The sequence below is a fragment of the Zalophus californianus genome, chromosome 11 (assembly GCF_009762305.2).
Source record: "Zalophus californianus isolate mZalCal1 chromosome 11, mZalCal1.pri.v2, whole genome shotgun sequence".
Classification (NCBI taxonomy): Eukaryota; Metazoa; Chordata; class Mammalia; order Carnivora; family Otariidae; genus Zalophus; species Zalophus californianus.
In genome coordinates, this window is record NC_045605.1 from 668,631 (window position 1) to 689,542 (window position 20,912).

The 20,912-nt window shown below is 42.9% G+C and overlaps 1 protein-coding gene across 9 annotated transcripts in view; it reads left to right on the forward strand.

Annotated features, from left to right (window-relative positions):
- Positions 1–20,912, forward strand: part of YAP1 (Yes1 associated transcriptional regulator) — a 111,710-nt gene that overhangs the window by 76,261 nt on the left and 14,537 nt on the right. For 3 of the 9 annotated variants that reach the window (XM_035722680.1, XM_027578279.2, XM_027578282.1), the window contains 2 exons: positions 12,704–12,897; positions 15,033–15,080. In XM_035722680.1, the coding sequence (XP_035578573.1) occupies positions 12,704–12,897; positions 15,033–15,080 (242 nt within the window). The remainder of the gene's footprint in view (positions 1–12,703; positions 12,898–15,032; positions 15,081–20,912) is intronic. The other 6 variants (XM_035722681.1, XM_027578280.1, XM_027578283.1 and 3 more) reach the window with 2 other exon arrangements.

Below are 20,912 nucleotides of genomic sequence, written 5' to 3' on the forward strand. Positions count from 1 at the left end.
TCCTCTCTCTGGACCCCCGGAGCGGTGCAGACGCAAACAAACGGTAGGTTATTTTTCATGGTGGTGAGCTTTGCTTGCTGTATTTCCCAAATCTGTATTAAAGTATTTACCCATGTTTAGCTTAGGTCACATTGACCGATGTCTTCTGACATTTTGAAATGGAAGCTACAGCTCTGTGTAAGCTTGACATTTTCATTCCCCTCCTTCAGACAGCAGCCTCTCCCATTTCTGTATCAGATGCTTTAGATGAATTATATTTAGAACTATTGATCCATCCTTCACATCCTGCATAAAAACTGGTAAATTATCCTTATAATTTCAGGAAATTAAGGAGTAATTTGTTGTGGATTGGCCTTCTTTTATCTGATTTTCTTGTTTAACATTTAAAAAACTGTATTTTTGACACTTATTTTAGAGAGTTTGTTAGAGTAATTTATAAGAAATCATGAAGTGACATCCAGTGGCAGTAAGGATTCCCTGGTATTTATTGGCTTTGAGAAAAGGAGGGGCTTTTGTTTGTTTTTTAAGGAATTCTTTTAGGGATGTTTTGATCCTGGATTAACGGAAAATTGGTCTTGAGTGTTTTGTAGGCCATTAAATTCACATAAACACCCTTTTTTTCCTGGAGATTTTATATCGTAAACATAAAGAGTCTCAAGTTTTAAGTGTTTCCTTCTATGTTGTAGAAATACTGTTTTATGTAATAGTCCTATGAATAATTTCTGGTAAAAGCCCTAATGAAAACACTCAAAAAAATAATTTCTGTGCTTCAGAATGAAAGATCTCCAGAGCGCTAACACATCGTTTATGTACACTGCTACTACCCTCACTGTTCCTGGGGAAGCACTGCTACTGCCCTCACTGTTCCTGGGGAAGGGTGTACTAAATTCTGCTGAGCAGTCTGTTTCTGGAGATCAGTGCTGGCGGCTCCACTGGGGTAAAATCATGTTTGCTGTAATGAAATATTGGGACCAGAGATTGGGCTAAAAAATACATCTTTGAGTCTTAAAGCATGTAATCAACAATCTAGCATGGCAAAAACACAGTGTCCTTTAATTGCTAGCCATTGTGTGCATAGAAGCTCTGTGCATGGAGATGTCCCAGGTGATTAGAGCCCAAAGTTTCCCAAAACTTGGTGTGTGTGTGTGTGTGTGTGTGTGTGTGTGTGTGCGTGTGACAGAGAGAAAGAAAATTCCTAAAATAATAATGATTTAAAAGAATAAAAAATACATAATTTATTAAGTCCCAAAGCCAAAAGTTGTTCATCTTTCCTAATCAAAGTTAAATGTTTTGAATCAATTCTTAGAGGTCTTTACAAATGTTAATGCTTTAGATATTCTTTAACCTTTTCCTTCTAACACCAGATATTCTTGATAGCTGATTTAAGTGAAGTGATATTTTACTCTTGATGAAAATGTACCGAATGACCAACTAAATACCTAAGTCTTCTCTGGTAGAGACCGAGAAATACACTGAAGGACATGTGTCTCCACTTGCGGAGTCTGGGGTGGATGGAGTGTCAGCATCTAATCATTTGAATTTTATTGAAGCAAGTCTTTTGATAATCACGCATTCAAAAAATAGGTATTTGTTTTCTTCCCTGTTTTAAATCTTTCCTGGTGATCCTAAATTGTAAGTATTTGGTTGTGGACTGTATTACTAACTACTTAGGATAGAGACGAAACAATAGTTCATTGTGTTTTAGGTAAGAAGACCTGTTGCTAATGACCAGTTTTTAACAGATAAATCTCACAAAATTTGGCCCTGGAAAGAATTTGTAATTCCTCTAACCAACATTTTCCAAATGGAGCTGGGTGGGTGAGAAGTACTGTGACACTGGGGGACATTAGACATCCGTGGCCCTTACCCCGGGAAAACCACAGCCACTCGGCCATTGTGGACTCCCCACACCACCACCACCACCAACAGAGGGGGTGTTAAAACAACAGAAAGGCTGGGGGCAGTGGGGAGTAGTGCTCCAAATAGGAGTTCATCTGAGATCCAGGGAAAGTGTGATCTGTTCAAGGTCGTATAGTCAAGTGACAGAGCTAGAATCTGAACTCTTTTCTTTTCAGACCTAGAATTTTTTGTAAATTTAGATTTCATGCAGTTAATCTTTTAGAAATACCCCTAATTCATTCGACACTGATAATCTTTTAGAAATATCCCTAATTCATTCAACACTGATAAATGGAGGTTTCAGAGGGAAGATGACCGTGGTTAATGCAGTGACTTGTATTATATTGTGACTCTCCTTGAGGAAATGACCCAAAGGGAATGAGTTTCCAGTGACAGAAGAGAATTAGGGCTGGCGCAGACTGTGAAGCCATCTACGTGAATTATTGTGCCTCGTCTCTCTCGAGTTCTTAAGAGATTGTCTTCCAACCTCAGTTTTGGCCTTTCCCTATACTACGAGCTTAGCAGTTCATTCTATTTAAGGAACGTTCCAATGGCGAGAAGGTATGTGTTCCTTTATTACCTAGAAATTGACTTCCCTTTAGATTTGTGAATATGGTTCAATCCCAGAAGCGTTCTCCTGGAAAGATCACAGGTTTTCGTGCACTAGGCGTTCTGGGATCTGAACCAGTTCACTCCCCTTCTCTGGATGCCCTTCACTTCACTCGTGCCTCTTTAATACACAATACCATGTTTTCTGTTTCCATTATCCACTGAGAAAAACTGTGGTGGTACTGCTCTCGCCTGGCATTTATATGCCTTCCAAAAACCTTTTTTTCAAATCTACAGAAGTTACCTGGCACCCTGTTTTCTATGTAGTAGTTACTATATAATATACTGAATTCAAATGCAGTGTGATAGAGAACATTTTACCTGCTCAATTGGGAATCAAGAGACCTGAGTTTTTTCTGATATCACAGTCTAACCAACTCATTCACAAGACTACCTGATTTCTCTTGACTTAAGTGTGATTAAATTATACTGGATGCTTTTTTGAGAATGATTTCTAGTCCTTAGTTAAGTTCCAAATGGAGCTGGGTGGGTGAGAAGTACTGTGTGCTGGATTATGGACTCATCAGTGACTGCTTTGGATCCTAGCTTCCGGGTTTGAGTGCACTGAGGCTTCAGAGAGACTTGTGCACTGTTGGTTCCATCATTCAGGGTTAGCTTTTGGTCCTTTGGTCACAGCTGGGAATTTTGAAGAAGAGACAGAAATCTTTCAACCTTTAATCTAAAGATAAGCCTTATCACATGGTGATTACTGCCGGCAAACAGATCTGATGGGGGGCCGTACTGTGCGGACTTGCTAAGTTTTGTCCTCAGTCTCTAGGAAGCATGTAGGAGTTTAAAATGGCTTCTATGAGCAGGATTTGGCTTTATTGCCTGAAAGATGGTACATTTTTGATATGCTTTGTTTCTAAAATTTTAGATTTCCCAGAAAGCTGCCCTGATGGAAAGCAAAAGCCTGCTAGGAGCTGACGTGGGGCACACCTCCCGGCTGTGTGGGTCATGACGTTAAACGAGCACTTACAGAAATGACTTTTAATGCATAAGATTATGGAATATCAAAATTAGTTCAGTACTGGAGGTTTGCAGTTCTCTTTATGCTTGTGTGGCTTTTGTCTTGTTTTGTTTTTAATGTTCATTCAGGAGGATGGTGCCAGAACTGTCAGTCAGGGTAAGCAATTTGCACTGCTTCCCAAGGGGGGCAGACCAGTTAGTCCATTTGTCGTTCATATTTGGTGATGGCTCCACAGTGCGAGTAATTACAAAGTGAAGGAATTTTTTTTATGTGAGTTGTTCATATTTATAATTTAAGATCACCAAAGTCACTGAACAATAAATTAATGATTTATTTATGATACTAAAGACCCTAACATCAAACCCCAAAACAAAACAAAAAACAATAACAAAAAAACCTTAATTAGCTTTTAAAGGAAAACTGCTTCGAGTTATGTTTTATCAACTCTCCGTTCATAGCAAGTCTCCTATAAGATGTGCTGGTGAAGAAAGCCGTTGTTGACGCCCCGTTCCGTGCCCACCTGAGATTCTGAGGCAAGAAACAGATTGTAGGCTTCCCAAGGGGAAAGTCAAATGGATTTCTGGGGAAATAAATCGGAATGACTTAGAAGGAGACTGGTGCCTCTTCTTGGTTTTAGCCTCACTTTGTTCCGCTCCTCTGGTTGCTGAGGTCATTTTATAGCTCATTCTGGACTTGCTTCAACTTGGAGAGTGTCCTGTGCATTACTCACAGCATTCTGCTAAGCAGGGATAGGAGCTATTTCAGTATTTGGTCTTTCGACCTATGCTGGAGTGCCAGTTATGTACCAAGCATAACAGAAGACATCAGGGAGGGGTTGCAGGCAACTACATGCATAAGTCAGGACAAGACCTACCGCGTTAGGTACAGTGCGGGATGGATGACAAGCAAGGTGCTCTGGAAGGGAATCATGTGAGGTGGAGTGAGGCCGGTCGGGGGGCGCTGTTCTGAAAGAGGGACACTGAGGCACGAGAAGAGCCCTGTCAAGCTCTAGACTAGAAGGTCCAAGTGTGTGCTTCCAGCAAAGACTAAGATATGCATCTCTTCTAGACTGTAAATTCCCCTAGAAAAAGAGCATTAATAGTAATAAGGTACATGTAATTGGAAATAAAGTTATTAATGGAAAGATTTATTCATTAATGACTTCATGATAGCAGGTATATTTTAAAATGTAATTCCCTTCTCTTCTACCCAGTAATCTCATTATCTGAACTTTCTCTCCAAACTAGACTTCAGACTTTATTTCCGTAGTAGAGGGGAAAAACATGGTTGTACACTGGGGACATAAAGAACTAAAACTAGCTAGAACACTTTCTCCCTTTTCTTCTCACCTCATTTAGCAACGCCTGTGCCCTTCCCCAAACTGCTTAATGATGTGATAAGGAGAAAATGTGCTGTTGGGTTTTTGTAAGCTCCATCCACAATTGTATTGTTTGAAAAATGCCATTATAATAAATTTTCATGCCAGTCTTTTGATAGATGTTTGAAAGAAGAAGTTGAATGGACCTACGTAATGAAGTTTGTTGTCAGTATTTTTTTTTTTAACAGTTTATGGATTTAAAAACTTTAGCCCAGTTTTGGGGGTGTATGGGTTGGGTCGGTGCTTCGGAAAGGAGAGAAGTGCAGAATGCGGGAAGGGGGCGTTTCTATGGCTGAGACAAGACCTAGCTAGAGCAGGGGCTTAGAGGGGACCAACTGCTACCACCTAATGCAGAGCAAAACCACGGCGCGGTCCCACATGATGCCCAGTCAGATGGCTAAAATCAAGGGCAGACCATAAGTGTTGACCAGAATGTAGAGAAATTGGAACCCTCATACACTGCTGACGGGATCCAAAAACGATGCAACCACTTTGGAAAGCAGTTTGGCAGATCCTCAGAAAGTTAAACTCGCAGTCAGCTTAGGACCTGGCAGGTCCATCGGTGGGCATGCATGTAAGGGAGGCTGAAACCGGGAGTCCACACAAAAACCTGTACGTGGGATTTCATAGCAGCCCTACTCATGATAGTCATTGTCCTTCAACGGGTGACTGGACTAGCAAACCACGCTGTACCCATATCATGGCATGATATCTGGCAATAAAAAGGAAGGAAATGTTGATACACACTAAACATAATTGAATCTTGAACACACGCTAAGTGACACAAGCCAGTCACAAAAGGCCACATGTTTTATTCTGTGTATGTGTTCTGTCCAGGGTAGGTAAATCCATAGGTCAGGAAATAGATCAGTGGCCTCCAGGCGCTGGGGGAGGGGGTGTACTACAGAGGGTACAAGGCTTCTTTTGGGGATGAAAATGTTCTGAAATCAGTGATGGCTGAATTGATTTGTAGATTCAATTCTGTGAATCTACAGAAAGTGTTAAAAGGATGAAATATCTCAGTATAACTTGCTATTTTTTTAAAGGTTTTATTTTTAAGTAATTTTTACACCCAGTGTAGGGTCCAAACCCACACCCGCAAGACCCAAGAGTGGCATGCTCGACCCACTGAGCCATCCAGGCGCCCCCAGAAAGCTTATTTAAAAAAAAAATCATTCCTGTCACAGCATTGTCATTTAGGTCCAGAGCTCAGTGGAGTGTTGGGAAACATCCTTTGTGTATTGATGATAAAAAGATTCAGGGGGGGCACCTGGCTGGCTCAAGAAGGTGGGTCATGTGACTTGGTCTCCAGTGATGAGTTCAAGCCCCACTTGAAAATAAAATCTTTTAAAAAAGAAAGAAAAAGATAGATCGAGTCATTAGGTCAGGACCCTGGTCTTTTGCACCTTTTATAAGAGGCAGATTCTCAGTGTGAACCAAACAGTAATTTTGACTGGAAAAACCATTTTATATTTAAATGCATAAATTATTATGCCAATTAGCAATTTTTTGTAGATGTAGCTTCAGTCCCGTAGGTCATGTCATGAACAAAGCTACCAGCCGGTGTTTCGTGTTTTGCTTTTAGTTTTCAGATTGACAGATGGCCTACTAGTTTGTGTTTTTAGAAAAGCATTCATTTCTTTTAACAAGTTTACTATTTTATCGTCTTGAGCTATCCCCTTCAGGGATCTGAAGGTATGTGCAAAACCTAAAATTTGTTTCTGAAAGTTGAAGAACAGACTAACACAGCCACACGAATATGTAAGCCTGCAGTGTTGAGTAAAGACGTGCCATCTGGGGTTGGGGGGTACTTGGTGCAAGTTAAGGTTTTAAAAGTTCAGATACTGATTTTAATTGTAAATTCATGCTTAATGAGATTACTAGATTTGAATTTACTATCCCCAGGTTTATGGTTGATTACCAGATCTGTAATACTTTGTAATAACTCCAAGGTTGAGGTTATATTATGAAACTCTAAAAACTTTCTGAAGCTTGAAAATGCAGATGTTGAGAAGGTCGTCTGGAAAGAGACCCATCGTGGCAATGACCCATTTTGTGGAGATGGTGGGCTCTTCTCAGTCAGTGTTGAGTTGATAGCTTGCTACCACCGTAAAGCTGACAGGACTGATTTGTTAATAAGTAAAACCTGAAAGTTACTTCATAGTCCAAGCAGCACAGACTCTGAATTTAAAAAAGTAGCTTTAAAAAAAAAAATTCTGTTGTATTTTAAGGATTTTTTTCTCTTTACCTTCTAGAAATGTTATTAAAACTGGAGAAGTTGACCGTGGAGGGAAGAACTGGGTAATGCTGGTCTCTCCTTTTCTAGTTGCCCTGCCCCCTTTTCCCGGGAAACAAAGCCTGTTTTGTTTCTTGCCTGCTTGTGAGGTCTCCGCTGCGCCCCGTGTGGGTGCACTGCTCTGCGCTTTGTCGAAATGCTCGAGATGCCCAGAAGCTAAAGAACTGGATGTTTCAGGAGAGGAATCAATCTCAGCTTCAGTAGGTCAACAAGGTTGTTTGAATCGGTCATTTACATACGCTCTTTGTAAGGAGAGCACACGGCACCGCTGGTATCCACACAACAGGAGGGAACACAACCAAAAGTACTCAGCGTCATGAGACTCTTTCTGTTGCGCATTTCGTGCAGACCTCTGTTTAACTGTGCAGGTGGTTCTTCCCTGTCTCTTGCCATCCTGTTTCTCCCTTTCTGTGGTTTTGAATAACAGTTAAATCAGCTTAAATCTGAAAAAGACTGTACCAACCAATTCATGATGCCTTTAGCAGTGGTCACTATCAGTAGTGATTACTCCTTACGGTACTTAATTCTGGGAGACGGATGGGAAGCAGAGGGTATTTACCTCTTTATTTTCATGCAGTCATGCTGTTGTCCAGTCAGTTTTCACGAAGAACACATATTTACATTAACCTTTATATGTTCTATTACTGAATAAAAATCCAAGTGGAAAGCTCAAAAGCTTTTCAGATGTTTCTTAATAGATGAAATATGTAACACTGTATAGCTCTAGAATCTGTTTTGCAGTTAATCAAGTTTCACATTCCAACACTCCTCAACTTACTAATGGGCTATTTCCTAGCAGTTTCTTTTTAAAATTAATTTATGTAATTGCTTGGAACTGAAAACATATTTTCCCCAATAGCTCTTTGTTCTAGGTTGCAATTTATAAGGTGTTCACTGCATGTGATGGATTCTCAGATCAGCCCCCCAGTTCGTATTGAACTCATATTATCGAAACTGACCTAGCACGATGGATAAGACATCTCCGTGGGGGACGCATATCGAGGGTTGTGCTGGAATGCCAGGAACGTGTTTCAGCAAAGGGGGAGGATGCCTTGGGGGCTGACTTGCTTCATCTCCACTACCCATTTTTTTCCATTTAGATTTTATTGGAAAGATAAATATGCACATCTCTGTGAATTGAAGTATGCTTAGAAATGCACGTGGCCTGGTAAAGTGGGAGAAGGCGGAGGACAGAATGATTATCTGTAGGAGTCAGAGTCTTAAAGTTGAGAAGGAATTGCCCTGGTGAAGGGAGCAAAGTAACGTGTTTGGTGCATCTCCTGTTGTCTAGGCTAAAATGGGGACTTTACATATACTAATCCCCACAGTGTCTGCAAAAGGGACGTAGGAATACCCCTAGAGACAGTTGAAGAAGCTGAGAATTGGATGAGTTACTGGATTGTGTCTGACTCTGGTTGTGGTTGGTTTGACTGTAAAGACCATGATGATGTCCGTCAGTTGTGCATCTCGTGTTGGTGGTAAGTAGATGAAAGCAGTTGTATTAAATGAGGCGGTTGGTTGGTGCCTGGCAAATCTTAGCTCTTAAAATTTTTGGCTTTTTCCCTGTCCATTCCCCTACAAAATACTAAACTACAAACCATGATTATGAAAGTTTAAGCCGTTTATTCTTTGTCAAGACAGATCATAAATAAATATGATTTTCGTGGGGCCTTCTAAGAGACTAATAAGGTTTTAAAACAATGTAGGGCAGCAAGTCCTGTTTTGGCGTCCTTTCTCTGCTCTACCAGACAAAATACTAAAAGCAGATAACCAAAAAGACATAACTGGGGTCATGACTTTTAACAAACAACCTCTGTGGGTCAGAAAATAAAACCCACATACTACACAGTGAGCAAGGGCGGGCAGGGCTAGGGGCCTGCCAGATTTAGGGACCTCCGCTCCTGAGGATATCAGGAACTCAGAGTGTTAGGAACAAGGGAGATAAGAGAGAAACAGGCCCTGGTGCCACAAAGCAAGGGTTTGACCATGTGTCAAGTCACAGATTTCAAGAATCGTTGCACAGACCTTGTTCTTTTAACCACAGTGCAGTTAAATTAGATCCCAATAAATAGTTAGCTTCAAAAAAACTGTGGTTTGCCTTATTGGGTACTAACACATATCATTAATGTTGTGATTAAAACTGTAGTACGTAGTATAAGATTAATGAACAGAATAGAAAATCCAGAACAACAACATATAGCAGTTTAGTCTGTGATAAAGGTGTTTCTGGGGGAGGGATATACTTCACATGAGTGGTGTTGGGACTAATAGGCACAAAAAAATAAAATTTGATTAGTTCATACCATGTTCCAAGATAAATTCCAAATGGATTGGATTGAATTGCCAAATAAGTATATAAAAAGGAAGCATATAGTTTTTGAATTAAAAGGTTGATGAATTCCTTTGCCATCTGGGCATGGGGAAACAGCTCAGATTTTTAAAAGATTGATAAATTTAACTGCTTAAAAAATAAACTTACATGTAAAAAAAAAAAAAACTAAAGAGACAGATGGTAAACAGGGAAATTATTTCTGGCTTATATATGACCACACTTTTCTACCCCTAGTCTATAAAGATGGTCTAGAGAATGTGAAGACTAATAACCCCATTGGAAAAGATAGGAACACAATTCATGTAAAAAATACATGTGGCCCTTAAAATAGGGAAATTGATCCAACTTTGGTGATAAAAAATAGCAAAGTGAAGTCACACAAACCATTTCTCATCTTTCAGATTGGCAAAAATCCAAAAGTTTGGCAAGGATTTGAGAGGAAAAAACAGACTCCCTTATACGTTCCTGGTAAGGCTGCAAGGGAGTACATCCATGGGCTGAGAGGAAGAAGGGGGGTTTGGCAAGATCACTTGTTTTTGACCCTTAACTTGGCCGTCTCTCCCCACTAGGACTCTGCCCCAAGATACAATAACAGAAAGACAAAATAATGTGTGTCTGAGCTTATTCTGACTAGTGAAAACCTAATAGGAAATTGGTTGAATGGAATCCTAATTGGCTATTTTCAAAAGAAAATGAGAGAAAACCTCTATACTCTGCTTTGGAGTGATGCCAAGGATATGTTACTAAGTGAGAAAAAGGGGAATTGAGTAAAGCAGTCAGAGCGTGGATGTTCTACCATAGACCTAAGAAGTCTGCATGTCTTTGCTTGGATTTTTAAAATGCACAGAGTACCATTTGAGGGGCACTGGTGGGTGGAAAGTAAAGTGAGTCTCTAAAGTTGGCAAGCACAGTGTCACCAGTGAACCTTGATATAGTGAGTTGGGGGCCGAGTCGCGTGGAGAGGGATTCTCTCTGGTGACTTAACCACAGCAATTTGACAGTATGCTCCCGGTGAGATATCTTAAGGACCAACAATGATAAAGAAATCAGAAACTTTCCCATCATCGTTTTGTTGAGCGTAAGTTCAGCACTCGTGTTATTTGAAATAACTGCATACGTGTAGGAGGTAATACATATTAATGTTATTAGAACCACACTTTTCAGCAGAAGAGATAAAATACTGATAAGATCAGAAAACCTAAGTAAAAACCTCGAATGATACATACTGAGGTTATTTATGGGTGAAATAACGTTTGCTTGACAATGATCCGGAGACGGTGGGTGAGGACAGAGGTGAGACAGAATTATCTCTGTTGACGAACGCTGCATGACAAGCATGTGAGGGTTTATCGTCCAAGTTGTTCCTACTTCTCTATATGTTTATGGAAATTATTTTGAAACTTTAAAACATATTTGGAAGCATAACAATGTACTAAGTAGCTCATGAGTTAAATGGAAATCGTAGCAGAAACTACAGATACTTGGAAGAGAACAATCATGAATTACACTTTCAAATGTAGGACACATGAAAAGCATTACTTAAAGGTAAGTTTAATTGGTTTTAAATGCTTCAAGAACAGATTTAAACTAAATAACTTCAAGTCAAGAAGTTAGAAAAAGAAACAGAAAGCCTGGAGGGCGAAGACAGCAGGAGCAGGAAGTACGACGGCGGCGAGTGCCCCCGCGCACCCAGGAGGGACCCCGGAGGCCGGACCGAACGAAGGAGCGGATGTGGTCTCGTAACGCCTTCGGTTCTGTGTCCGTGTGGTGCTGGCGTCTCGGCAGAGGTGGCCAGTCTTTGGGGACTTTGGTGATAGCATTTATAGATTGTCGTATCTCAGACAGTTAAGTTTCTGCCTCTGTGAACACTTGGTGTGTTCAGCACCGGCTTTGTGCCCAGCACTGTGCTCAGCCCAAGAACGTGCCCGTGACCAGGATCCTCTGCCCGCCCCTGTGGTGGTATTGTGAGGGGAGGGTTCTCAACGTGCATCGTAGGCTCTGCGAAAGGCTGGGCGGTCTGTTCCTGTGTTCTTGGCCTTTCCCTGGTGGTCTTCGTGGCACAGCGCGGACACGTGAGAAACCCTCACAAGGGGGTGGGCGTGTGCCCAGGACCCCAGGAAGTCACAGACGTTTGGTAGCGAGCGTCCTGCGAGAGACTGGTGTGTCATTTTCCTCTCTTCTCACGTCCTGGTGTTGGGATTATGTTGGCCCCCTCAAAACTCTTCTCTAGAAAAGGTTGCAGGAGACTGGTATTCTTCCTCCAGCATTTGTGAAGTTGTTAGGGCCTGAGGTTTTCTTGGTCAGTGTGTATTAAACACTTAGTAGAAGCGGGGACCCCAAATTTCACCTTAAACAGTTGAATATGTGTCTGAAAGGTGGTAGGTCATTGCCATTTTCCCATAACAATACTTATATCTGCTCGGGGAGGCTCCCGCGGTCCACGGTTTGATCAGCGTCGTATCAGTGACAGAAACCGGTCAGAGAATCCGTCCACTGCTGATTGTCACATGGTGTTACAGGTCCCACCACAGCGACAGTCCTGACTGCCTGGGCTGCGTGAGGCGACCGTGGGGTCCGATGAGACCGGTGCTCGTAGGCCCCATGATCAGGAGCGTGCATCTCATCATTGCCATCTCCTTACCTCAGTAGAGGTTCTGTGTGTGTTTTAGAGCATATTAAGGATTGATCGTTTTAATGGGCTTTACTGCTCAGAATGCTTTGTGTCATTTGCTTTGGGAGGTGTATCTTTAATTAAATCTGTGTATATATTTTATAATAAACAATGTGTTCACATCGTTCAGATGTCAGAAGTTACCAAAAAGTATCTCTGCAAGTCCGTCCTTGGGTCAGGGAGTGTCCCAGCTCCAGAGCTAACAGATGTTAGTTGCTTCTGGGCCGTCCATCACTTCCTGTTTTCTGGATATGCGTGGAATATGTATTTGCTTCTTCCGTTTTTTATACTTTCTGTCCCACACTTGGCTTTTAACTGAATACGTCTTCAGCCGTTCAGGACTGCGGCAGACGAGAGCTCCATCTTGTCTCTTGCATCTTGTAGGCACACCGGGCATCAGCAGTAACCACAAGTTAGCACCAGCATTGTCCTGGTGACGGGTTTCAGGTTATTTCCAGTCTTCCTGCGTTGAATATCCCTAGTTGCTTTTGAAAGACCCTTTTCCTTTGCTACCGGTTTCTTAGGAGAGATGCTTTGTCTCCTTGCAGCCATGAACCAGAGAGTCAGCCAGAGTGCCCCGGTGAAGCAGCCCCCACCACTGGCCCCACAGAGCCCTCCGGGGGGCGTCCTGGGCAGCGGCGGCTCCAGCCAGCAGCAGCAGATGCGCCTGCAGCAGCTGCAGATGGAGAAGGAGCGGCTGCGCCTGAAACAGCAGGAGCTGCTCCGCCAGGTGAGACCCCAGGTCAGAGGCCAGCCTTGTGCTCTTTGCGGTGTGCTTCCTGCGTGCGGCCCCGGCGCTGCCCTCCGGCGCTCCAGAGGGGCGCTGACCCTTTACCTCTGGAGCCCCCAGGCACACTGTCTCCGGTTGGGTCCTTGTCCCCCGACGGGCCACCACGTCGCAGACGGGCTCGGCCTGGGCCCGTGGAGCCAGCGCAGAGCTGTGGGTGACTGGATGCCGAGGCTTCACGCAGGGGAGGCCTGGGACGGCCCGGAAACCTGTCTGGGGGATCACATCCTCAAACGAGCAGATAGCTGTCAGCATCGCTGAATCCAAGATGTTTTATTGAAAACAGAATACAAGTGACCCCAAGTTTAGAAGATCCCATAGTGCCTTAAAATTACCTGCTCTGAATGTGCCTCCAGGTGGGGCCGGGTAGGACTGACATTTCCATGAGTCTTCTCTCAGGACGTGCTGTGGGGCTCCCCTGCCGGGAGAGGAGTCAACCCCCTGTCAGAATCGGGGGCTTCTGGAGGCGAGGTCTGAGACAGGGACTTGGGGATGCAGTCTTACCAGAGCAGTATAGATGTTTTAATTTTCATATAAATTGTTTTGACAATAGAACAGTGTGATTTTGAAAGTGGGCAGAAGGTGAAGGTGCGTGAAGACAGAACCTCCTTCTCCGTGTCCCGAGTCCTCTCCTCGGGGTGTCCTGAATGGTCAGCTGCTCATTTTCATTGTTCACTGACATTCTTTCTGTCCACGAAACACATGTATCTACTATTTTCCCACTAAATTGTAGCCTCCCAAGTGTAGAGAATAAAACATCGCGACACTCCACGATTCTGGTACCAGGGTGCAGGACCTTGAATCAGGCACCTTAGCGATGCGATGCAGGCTGCATCCCAGGAGTGTCGCTGGACATGCACAGACACGGTGCCGTCCCTGGACTCTGATGTGGGAGTTGAGAAACTGGGCCATTGGGAAGGGGACTCAGCCCTGGAGGTCCCAGGCAGACTCACCTCTAACTTGTTTGTGCTGTCAGCCATCCGTCAGTGTCATCCTGCCGTGCCGGGCACCCACAGTGAGCCCGGATGCGAGGGAGCGCTTGGTCCAGTGTTCGATGTCAGCGAGTGGTCTTGAAAGACGGGTTTCTTTATCTGCCATTAAGAAGGTGGAGAAAGGAAGCATGTTAACACAGTTTATTGTACCTCTGACTTTCTAACAATGACTGTAAAGGAAAGGTAATTTTCATTTAGTAAAACTTTATCATCAGAACAAGGTAGTGTGCCATCAAGAATATAATTATGTAGCTGTTAGAAGAAATAAAGCAGCTTAAGAGCCTGTTTCCGGTGCTTGCTGTTCCCTTTGTTAACTGATCACTAGATGGCCTAAGTACATACAAGTCTCAGTTTCACATAGGAGTTGAAAACTTTCAAAACCAAGAAATCTTACTAAGAATAATTAATTGTTAATATCCCCATCATTTTGTTACATGCCATAGGTCAGCCTGGGATCCTTGTTTGTTTTGTTGTTTTGTGATGTTTTGTTTGGTGGGCGATGTTACTGTTTCTGGAGGGTTTCTCTAAGTCCACTTCTCGCTCTCACCGCGGTGATGGGTCCTAGACAACACAGCTTAACTCCCTTCAAAGGCAGCTTCTCTGTTTCTTCTTCACCACCTCCTGTGTTGTCTTTTCCCACATTGAAGTGAAGACCTGCTCTGTTCTCATACTAATAGTCTCTTTATTGGGATTTTTTTTTTTTTTTTTGGTTTTGTTTTTTGGCAGTCAGTCTAAATTCAGCAAGGCTGAAGTCTTTGGCTTCCTGTGAATTTCTTCCCTTGTTAGTTGCTCTTACACTGAACATCGAACGACATTTTTCCTGCTTCTTCTAATACTCAGAAGCAAAGAACCTCCCTGATCAATATCCGATTTTGTTTGAGTCCTGACACCTAAAGCCTGCTGTCCTGTCCTCAATGCTGTTCCGTACTCCTGAGGTTTCAGTCTGTCGTGCGGTGACTCCCTCGGTCTGCTGCTCCTTGGGCTGGCTCGGGAGTTCTGTGCTATGGTGATATGTCTGGGTGAAATTTGTAAGTCAGCCTACACAGCCAAACCATGTGGCTTAAAGTAATTTTTATCCATCTTATTTTTTACTCTTAGGCAATGCGGAATATCAATCCCAGCACAGCAAATTCTCCAAAATGTCAGGTAGGCTCTTATCTGATATTTTAGCATTAAAAAAAAAAAAGATATTAAATTAGGAAAGCAAGCAACTTGTGCTCCAGGGGCCTGTCCTCACTGAACGTTAGCCCAGGGTGTGACTTTGAGCCACCTTTTTCCCAAATACTTACGTTAACATTGCCGTTCCCAGAAGGTCTACCCTGCCTGCTTCCTCCCTGCTCCTTCCAGAGAGCTTCTAGCCCTCAGTTTGATTCCATGGAAGTCTTGTTTTATTCCGTATTTGAAGTGTATTATGTCACAGTTGTACATCCTGTCAGCCTTGAGGTGTGCCTGATTTTCCATTTGCGTAGCTTAAAATAGTATTTATAATGATTTATAGGAACTAATCACTTGAACAGTAACAAAATGGTACAGCTTATTTCCTTGGGTAGACTACTTTAAGACATCTTAAGAGAGTCATAATAGTACTCTTAGGTAGGAGAAAAATTCTTCCCAGAGCATTCCAAAGGAAGAATATCACAATTATCAGAAGAGGGAAGGGCCTGCTTGGGTCGTGTTTTGGATTTCTTTGTGGACTTTATCAGCTTGTCTCTCTGATGAACCCCAGAGAGCCCTGGTTGAGAAGTCGTCTTATTTAGATGGAGAGATTGTGGCCATTTGTCCTAACTCAGGCACTTATCTGATTGAAGGAAAGAATCTCAGTCTTGAAAACAAACAGATTCTCTGTGCTCGGGGTTCACAAGATTTAAAAGGCTGAAGAGCTAGGGGGTCATTGCACTTTTCGCGGGTGGGCGAAAGCCACCCCATGCCACCTCATGCGCTATGGGCTGAAGAGCATGTGTCCCAATGAGCTGTGGAAGCGGGAGTTGGCAGAATTCCACTCATTTTGGCTACTGTCAGTGGCCTACCGGAGTCCATGGTGATAAAGTCAGAGATAGTCCCTGTAGAGACCAGTTAACTTTGGGAGAGGAAAAGCTCTGTTCCTTATCCCTTCAGTGCCTTCTTCAAGCAAGACATCAGGTAAGGGCATAACTCGGGAAGTTGTCTTCGGTAGAGCTGCGCGCATCCTCGCGGTGAGAGCCACCATAATCACGTAGGCCAGCAAGAGCCCATAGCATGGGTCTTTAAAAAGTGAAGATATTCCCCTTGCTTTTGCTCTGAAGTGTTTCTGAAAGGAGACTTTTCTTTGTGATGAGTGAGGTGGAAACAAAGGAGCAGAAATTAACTCAGGTGAGATTTGGGTTTAAGCAAAAAGTCCTCCGTGCCAAAAGTGTTTTGAAGTTGTTTCTTTTTTTTCCTACTGAGATCTTAACCCGTAAATCTGGTAAATAAATACCTTAAGGTCTTTATTTCATACTTGAGTGCAAGTGTAAATAGTAGCTTTTATTAAAAGGTGAGGCTTATAAGTAATAAAAATTCTATTAAATTCGTATGGTATTAAAATTGCAGAGTTGATTCCTTAGATTTATTTAAGCCAGAAAAAGAAATCTGAAAGAGGTTTTTGTTTTTTTTTTTAAGATTTTTTTATTTATTCATTCGAGACACAGAGATACAGAGAGAGAGGGAACCCAAGCAGGGGGAGTGGCAGAGGGAGAAGCAGGCTCCCGGCTGAGCAGGGAGCCCGATGCGGGGTTCAATCCCAGGACCCTGAGATCATGACCTGAGCCCAAGGCAGACGCTTAACGACTGAGCCACCCAGACGCCCCTGAAAGAGGTTTTTCAAAATCAAATCAAAATCAAAATCATTTTGGATATGTTGGAGAATGAAACATCGATTTGTTGTATAAGTTTTTACTTGTCAATGTGTTTACCTGGCAGTTGGGATGTCATTGAATGTTACCACATTTGGTATGGGGTTAAGTTTGCAGTGGCCCAGAAACACCGAATGTGGTGGTGTTTGTGTCAACCAAGCATCCGTGTTCTTCCCTGTTTTCTGGATGGCCTTCAGGGAGACACCAGGAATGATTTCAAAGAGGGGTCTTCTCCGAAGTGAAGATGGCTTAAAGAGGGTTGCCAGGATAACCAGGGAAGCCAGGAAGAGCTTTCCAGGCTCAAGGAACAGAATGTACAAAGGAGTAATGGAGAACGGGGGGTGGATCCAATATTTGAGTGCCAAACACTGTTCAAAGTTTTATTTTACTTTTCTAATAAGAATTAGTGCACATGAGTTAACAAGCAACATGAAATCAGTGTCATTACTCTATAATTAGATATGTAATTATATACTTCAGATGCTGTGGGATGTGGGAAGGTACCAAACTTCAAAATGTTTATGAAAGTAGTCATTTCAAAAGCTGTCTTTTAATTTTTTCCAAATAGGATTAACTACACAGATCTGTGTTCTGGTCACAGAACTGTGACATCGGTATGGGAGAGGTTAATGCAGAATTCGGAAAAATTAGACCACTTTAAAGGCTTTAGTATATCTTAGTTAAAGGTGAAAATTATCAGCTTAATTTGTTAGGGTTTGTTTGCAGAATTTTAGAAAAACTTGTCTTCAGAGACCTTAAAATTTTTAATTTCATTTTGATCACTTCTTGTATGCCTCAAAAGCTATTTCTGTTCTCAGAAGAAACTTTTTGAAACTATCAACTTCATCTTTGCTCCTGGAGGCTGAGCCTTTAATGCTCAATTTTCTAGTTGTATCTCTTTCTAATATATCAATTACCTCCTTGTAAATTGGGAGACCTTTACAGAAAGTTAGGAATGCATCACAGTTTCTGTTTCAAGGTCTTGTGAAACAAGACACTTTGAGAAAGTGTCCCCTGAGTGTGAATGAATGTTTTTACCTTCTCTTGTCCTGAGAATGTGGTTCCCCGGACACAGTGAGATGAAGTGGGATTCCATAGCCTCCCACCCCTGCCCCAGCTGTGTCCGTAGCCTCCTCTGCCCGCTCCCCCTCCCCCTCCCCCCTCCCCTCCCTCTCTCCCTCCCCCTCTCTCCCTCCCCCCTCTCTCCCTCCCCCCTCTCTCCCTCCCCCTCCCCTCCCTCTCTCCCCTCCCTCTCTCCCCCCCCTCCCTCTCCCCTCCCTCTCTCCCCCTCCCCCCCCTCCCCCTCTCCCTCCCCCTCTCCCCTCCCCTCCCCCCCCCCCCCCCCCCTCCCTCCTCTCCCCTCCCCTCTCCCCCTCCCCCTCTCCCCTCTCCCCTCCCCCTCCCCCCTCTCCCCTCCCCCCTCCCCCTCCCCCCCCTCTCCCCCCTCCTCCCCTCCCCCCCCCCCTCCCCCTCCCTCTCCCCTCCCCCCTCCCCCTCCCCCTCCCCCTCCCTCTCCCCTCTCCCCCTCCCCCTCCCCCCTCCCCCTCCCCCCCCCTCCCCTCTTCCCCCTCTCCCCCTCCCCCTCCCCCTCCCCCTCTCTCCTTCCTCCCCCCTCCCCCCTCTCCCCCCCCCTCTTCCCCCTCCCCCCTCCCCCTCCCCCCCTCCCCCCTCCCTCCCTCCCTCCGGCTGCAAGCACTCTTCTGTCCTCTTGCCCTGATTCTGCTCAGGAGCATGCCCCCCTTCCCTCTTGCCCACCAGGATCCTCTAGTTCCTTCATAAGGCCTGGGTCAGAACCCATCCTCATTGGCCTTCTCGGGATTCTTGAAACGACTCAGAGCATAGAAACAAGACTGCTATGTCTAGATAGCTTAAGTTAATTTCTGAGCAAATAGTTGCTTTAGTCCTCATAGAAAGTATAGCTGCAAATATTTTGCAACTAATGAGTATTAGTTGTCATTCCTAATGGGTAGTAATAAATACACGTCAGGGTCAGCCGCTGGGTCAGCGAGTGATGAAGCCCATCGTGTTCATGTAGAGGGTTAGCCTGCAGTGATGAAGAGGGTTGGGTGTCCATAGTTTTGGCCAAATGGAGCGATATAATACCACTGTCCAGGGCCACGTGAGAACAATGGCCATCAACCTTGTTTCCCCTGAATTTAATAACAGTAAAGAATTTGGCTTTTTGTTCCTCCAAATTGTCTTTCCTGTTAGCAGACACTAGAAAAGCTGTTTCAGAGTCCAGTTAACTTTTCCTGAGATCGTCACTCCTCTTTTTGAAATCCTAATATTGAATAAACCGCAAATTCATTTAGGTGTTTTCTTGTGAATAAAAAATTTCATATTTTATTTTTAATAAGCATGTTGGAAACTCTATAAGCCTCGCACCCACATACTCTGATAGGTTATCTCATCTGTTTTATTTATTAAGGTGTCTGTAACTTGAAGAATGTTAAAGTTTATTACTTTAATTGACATTATAATTAATACAAATTATAGAAGACCTGATTCTAGAGATCTGTCAGAAAGAGTGTTGAATGCCAGGATAGTGCGGGAAACACCAAACTGCAAGTCTGTTCTGGAGATCATCTTTCAGAGTTCAGTGCCAAACAGTCCCCAGATCCGTGTGTACACATTTTTTTTAAGTAAAAAATGTTCTGAAGTTGAAGATAATTTGGTAAAATGGCACGCACATTACAAAACAGAAAGCATTTTAAACATTGGCTAAATGTTTTAAAATCCCTGCAGACATATTGAAACATTCTGTGGCTGCTAGAAGCTGAGCTGGGAAGCAGGGTACAGCAAGGCCAGTCTTGAACATCTACAAGAAAGGGCTTTTCTCTCCTCTGTTTTTAAAATTGTGGACATACACTGCTATCACTAAGGCAAACTATTTATTATAAGATGTATATTTTTAGAGTTACTCTCCATTTCTAAATTTGGATTGCTAGTTCACTAAACTAACCTTCCTTAAGCAAATCAATGACCCAGAGAAAAACAAGCAAACCTTCAGTCACAGGCCATGTGTCGCCGTGCTCACTAAAGACAAATTGCCTCAAGGAAGGAATTAAAGTTGATGTTGTGTTTTGTAGAACTTTCTATAAATGGAGTCATAATTTTTCACCTGTCACGATTATTTTGAGATTCACTAATGTTCTTTCATTCTTCCTTTTCATTAACTAGTATTCCATTGGAGAGCTATCTTGGGATTATCTTTTCACTTATTGATAGACATTGGAGTTGTTCCAAATTTTGACTTTGTGGAAACAAATGCTTTGATTTCTCTTGGATACCCTAAGAATTCAGTAACCCAGAAATATTCTAAATGTTTCCAGACTACTGACTTCTGCTGCCTTTCTCCTTATTTTTCTAAACGATGTAAACCAAAATACTGATTTCATATGGGGCCAAAACACTTTAACTATCATATATATATTATCTTGAAGTGTCTTTTTTGCCCAGTGGGAAATGATACTGCTATTTAGGTAAGAGGAGAGAAAGATAAAAGGACCAGTAGCTCCTGGGTAGATCCCGCTCTATGTAAGTCCACTGTATAAAGCAGGCGAACTTGAGTTTTCCCTTATAAACCGTCCTGGAAAGTCCCCTTCAGACCACGCTGGGACCGTCCGTTTTACTTACAGTGCAGAAAAAGCTGTGACTCCAAATGTGTCCCAGACCAGCTAAGATTTACGAGCTCAATGGGAAAAGCGGCCACATTTTTGTATTATTACGGAAGAATATGAGCTAAAAATACTTGCTTCATTTAGAAAAAGTCAAATACTCTAAAAGAACTTTTTGACCTTTGAAATACAGAAGCATGATTACATTTTGGCCAAATTTCCTATAACTCGTTTCTCCGTTTTTGAAAGTCTGTCAAACTATTTATTCTAACTACCTTTGGGAAAAAGAGAAGCTTAACAAACTTGTATTTTTAGCTTAGTATTCTAATTTTAGGCATTTGTTCAGAGTAAAAAACTCCTTAGAGATAGACATAACTTTCAACATGAACTGTTTCAACTGAAATCCGTTTTTAGAGACGATCCAATTATGTCCCAAAGCTTGTTTTTGAAACGGCTATGCCAGATTTACCCAATTACAAAATAATGTCCAT